The sequence below is a fragment of the Microtus ochrogaster genome, unplaced genomic scaffold, assembly GCF_000317375.1.
Source record: "Microtus ochrogaster isolate Prairie Vole_2 unplaced genomic scaffold, MicOch1.0 UNK16, whole genome shotgun sequence".
NCBI lineage: Eukaryota > Metazoa > Chordata > Mammalia > Rodentia > Cricetidae > Microtus > Microtus ochrogaster.
Window position 1 is genome coordinate 2,666,773 of NW_004949114.1, and position 4,825 is coordinate 2,671,597.

The following is a 4,825-nucleotide window of genomic DNA, read 5'->3' on the forward strand; positions in this document are numbered from 1 at the left end:
CACCATGTGGTTGCTGGGAATTGAACTCAGGACCTTTGGAAGAGCAGGCAATGCTCTTAACCACTGAGCCATCTCTCCAGCCCCCTTCCTTCCTTCTTCCCTTCCTTCTTTTCCTCTTCTTCGGAGATAGGCTCTCACTGTGTAGTCCTGACCATCCCAGCATTTGCTTTGTACTCCAGGCTGCCACTCCTGAGAGCTGGAATTAACGGAATAATGGAATTTGATACCACATCCAGCTCAAATATAATTTTCTCTTAAAACCTTTCTTGCCATGTAGCCAATCCAGAGCGCCCAGAACTTGAGCCAGTCCACAGGGAAGTGTTTCCCTAGCACTGACAACCTTGGGTCAGACTGTGGTGGTGTGTGCCTTAATCCCAGAACTCTGGGAGCAGAGGCAGGTAGAAGTCTGTGAGTTCAAGGCCAGCCTGGTCTATGGGGCGAGTTCCTAGCCTTCCTAGCCTTTAATCACAGCAGATTATCTGGGAGGTAGAGGAGGGGAAATCTTTGTGAGTTTTAGGCTAGCCTTCTCCAAAGAGAGTCCCAGGACATCTAGAGCTACATAGAGAAAACAAACAAACAAACAAACAAACAAACAAAACCCTAAAAAACAAAACAAGGGGTTGGGGATTTAGCTCAGTGGTAGAGCCCTGGGTTCGGTCCTCAGCTTCAGAAAAAAATAAAAATAAATAAATAAAAAACAAAACAAGCATAAAACAAACATGAAAAAACTTAAATAAAACACCGTAACCTTTCCCACCCTCTATACTCTTAATAGCCCAGTCTGTCTTCATGGACCTTACCACAGTCTGTTCTCCCACACCCTGTGTGAAGAGCACACAGAGCAGACATGATGGTGCATGACTTTAATACCAGACACTGGGAGGCGGAGGCCAAAGGATGTGTGTGAGTTTGAAGCTAGCTGGGTCTACACAGTGAGTTAGGACAGCCAGAGCTTCACAGAAAGAACTGATCACAATCCTGCAACCCCCTCCCACAAAAGAGACTTCCAACTACTTTTTTTTTTGTTTGTTTTTCGAGACAGGATTTCTCTGTGGCTTTGGAGCCTGTCCTGGAACTTGCTCTGTAGACCAGGCTGGTCTTGAACTCACAGAGATCCGCCTGCCTCTGCCTCCCAAGTGCCCAACTACTTTTTAAAAACCAATTTAAGCCAGGTGGTGGTGGTGGCGCACGCCTTTAATCCCAGTACTTGGGGAGGAGGTGGCAGGCAGATCTCAAGGCCAGCCTGGTCAACAAGAGCTAGTTCCAGGACAGGCCCCAAAGCTAAAGAGACACCCTACCTCAACATAATAAATAAATAAATAAATAAATAAATAAATAAATAAATAAATGGCTAAACAAACAAATAAATAAAATAGATGAAATAAAAACCAATTTAAGCCCAAGCTGAGGAAAAAAGGTAGAGAAGTTTAAAAATACCCAGGTAACCACAGAAAATCCAAATCCCGTGGAACTGGCATTGTGAGCTGCCTTGTGGGTGCTGGGAGTTGAATGAGGGTCTTCTGAAAGAACAGCCATTGCTCCTAACCGCTGAGCCATCTCTCCAGCTCCCTTTCTTTCTTTTCTTTTTCTGAAAACAGGGTCTTACCCTGTTCTCTGACTGCCCTAGAAGTTGCTGTGTAGACCAGGTTAGCCTTGAATTCAGAAGGATCTGCCTGTCTCTGCCTCCCCAGTAGGTCATTATGTCTTGTCTCTGAAATTTTTTCTGACTGAACATTTCATGGCTCAGTGAAAGTTGGGAACCAATAAGAAACAAAGAGTTTTCATGTTCAGTAACATAGGTGGGGCTGCAGATGGCTCAGCAGCTAATAGCACGGGCTGTCCTATTCCAGAGGACCCGATTCAATTCCGAGCACCCATTCGTCCTGTGGGCTACTCCTTCAGTCTCAGACCTGATCACTGACACTTCTCTCCCCAAGCATAGCCTTATACTGTCACTAAGACCCGTGTCATACAGCAGAATCAGGACGAACTATAGCAGCAGCCAGACACTGCTTCAAACCCTGACTCCTTCGTTCATTTGGACTTTATTCTAAGCTTCATTCTCCTGGTCTGGTGAGTGCACATAATGATACCTACACTGGAAGATACACCAAGACTAAGGAAAATACAGTATATAAAAAAGCACAGGGCTGAGCTCTGTTTCATCTCCTTTCAGAGGACTCTGGAGTTGAACTTAGAGAAAGGACTCTGCTGGAAAGAGGGTGTGAGAAGAAAAAGAGTAGAAGAAAATCCTGGGATTCTCATGTGATCACAAAACAGGTTTCAGTTTAGGAATCTCAGGACTCAGGAAGCAGACAGAGGGCAAAGCAGAATGGCAGTCCAGCCTTGGGGTCAAATGGGAGCAAGCACTGAGGGTGTGAAGATCCCTTATGTGGATGCTTTCTCTGATCTGATGTCTCACTATGTTGAGAGAATACAGAACATTGGGTTCTGTTCTAGTCCTTAAAACTCTTATTTGCGAGAAAAGCCATTTTTTTCTTTTTATTAAAGCTGGCTTGTGTCTCCACCCTAAATTCTGGAACCTAATGCCCACCCCCGGATTGTCTGAGGGATATACTCTCTCTTGATTGGGAGTAGGGGTGGGAGGAATATACTCTCTTAAGGAATGCGAAGGTTCTAGACTTGGAGCTACTCTCACTTGACAACTGCAATCACAGGGCACTTTTATTTTACTTATTCATGTGGTCAGGGAGCACGGCATGAGAAGTTCGCTCTCCTCAATCATTCTGGAGAAGTTGCCCAAAAGGACACAACTTGGCCAAGGCTCTCTTGCCTTCTTTCCCTCCTCTTTTCCACTGCACTTTGCCCTAGGGAGAGTACAAAACTGTTGTTGGAGCCCAGAGGGCTAGGTCGCGGACTAGCGCTCGGAGAGATGACGTAATGCTTTCTGTGGTACACAAAGCGGCCTCCCCCAGACTGGGCCTCTCTCGCTCCTCCCCCCAACCAGGAGTGCCGCCCCCGCCAGCACCAGCACGGGTGAGTCCCGCTTTTTGAAAAGCCAGATCAGGGAAACAGGGAACAAAGGCCCAGGAAGAAGCGCTTAGGCACTGCCAGGAGGCTCAGAAATAGACATCACGTCATCTCTCCACCCGGCGGCGCCAAGCGCCATTTGGTAACACCGGGAAGGACCTCACCATTACGGTGCAGAAAGAAGCTTACAGGGCTAGCATTTTACCCCAGCCCTAGCAACCCTCTGACCAGCTAAAGGAGTGGCTTCCTTTCTACTCCCCACCTCCGCACCCTGCTTTCCCCGGAGGCCTCCGCCTCCCTTGGCTGCCAGCCACACAGCCCATAGTCTCCGTGCTGCCATCTTGACGCCCCATCCCCCTTGCCACTTCTCTCTCCTGCAGCCTTCAGAAGTAGGAGGGGGAGGAAGGGGCACCGCCCTGCGTGCCCCCAGGGGGAGGGCTCGGCCTACCACCCCACCTCTCTTCCTCCAGAAGGAGGGGTTCACATCCTCAGCATGCCAGCCCTTTCTCACCCCAGGCGGTGCTGACAGTGCACCGTGGAGGGTTTACAGTCAAGGTTTTAGCGTCCTGGACTCGCCTACCCTCTGTGGCACTCTGGCCTTGCCAGCCCCTGCAGCCCGCAGATGAAATTCAGGCGCTGAGGAGGCCCAATTCTAGCAGGGCTGGCAATGAAAGGATCCCATCTGCACGTTACTCCCCGCCCATTCCTCAGCTATCTGGCTTTACGACGGCCTGATGGCTTCGAAATTAGTTTGTCAGACCCTACTTACCAAAGCTGGGGCGGATATTTGTGATCTCAGCCATGTTGTGATCAGAGGCTGTTGATAGCAACACTTTTGCAGAGGTCAGACAACTTTGGGAATCTGGGTCAGTACCGAGGCTGCGGCTGTGGACCTCGAGATCAGGGGAGGGGAAGGTGTCTGGCCGACTGCCCCTGCGACAGTCCGATCCCCGGTTGCTGGCTGCGCTTTCCTCTTAGATGCTCCAGGGATGCTCTGAGCTAAGGATGCAGGTGCAGCCAGACTGGTCCTGATGCGAGATAGGCTCCGCCTCTCTCCGAAGGGCCCTCGGCAGAAGACTCCGCCTCTGCCCGAAAGGTTCCGGAGGAGACTCTTCGAGAGGAGACCAGTCCTGCTGCCGAGTTTTCCCGAGATCGAGGCTCCGCCCATTCACACAGGCTGTGGGCGCTGGGGAAGGATTTCAAAGCCCAGTAGGAAGTGTAGGTGTTGTGCTAGTTCAGTGGCAGATTCCTGTACTGTGGCACTCGAGTGGGCGAGGCAAGAGAGTCAAGGACAGCCTCGGCAAGGTCTCCACGCGCTGAAGAGAAGGAAGATAGTCGCGCTACCGTCTTTGAAGCTGTGCTTCTAGTTCCTGGGTTTATACAGGAGGAAACTGAACCTTCTGGGTTCCAGAAGTTGTGAAAAGCAAATTACATGCTGTTTCAGCATTGACTGCCTCTGTTTTAGTGCATTCATGGGACAGTGAATGCAATTACGGAAACTTAAACTTGAGAAATCGATTAAAAATCAAACCTGCCCAGGGGCAGGACGATCATGATCATGAGTTTCGTGATAATTGGGGGTGAGTGTGGGGAGTATCGGAAGACCCTGTGTCAAAAAAGCAAAACAATAACAAAAGATCTAAAATGGACTGGGAGATCAAATCACCTAAGATAACGTAAGAACATTTTTAAAACGGGCGGTGGTGGCGCACGCCTTTAATCCCAGCACTTGGGAGCCAGAGGCAAGCAGATCTCTGTGAGTTCGAGACCAGCCTGGTCTACAAGAGCTAGTTCCAGGACAGGCTCCAAAACCACAGAGAAACCCTGTCTCGAA

At 49.6% G+C, this 4,825-nt stretch overlaps 1 protein-coding gene across 2 annotated transcripts in view; it reads right to left on the minus strand.

Moving 5' to 3' along the window:
- Syt11 (synaptotagmin 11) overlaps positions 1–4,068 on the minus strand; it is a 21,306-nt gene extending 17,238 nt beyond the window's left edge. The window contains exon 1 of one of the 2 annotated variants that reach the window (XM_005367124.3): positions 3,761–4,068. In XM_005367124.3, coding sequence (XP_005367181.1) covers positions 3,761–3,794 — 34 coding nt within the window. In that variant the 5' untranslated portion in view covers positions 3,795–4,068. The remainder of the gene's footprint in view (positions 1–3,760) is intronic. The other variant, XM_005367123.3, reaches the window with a different exon arrangement.
- Between the last annotated feature and the right edge of the window lie 757 nt (positions 4,069–4,825).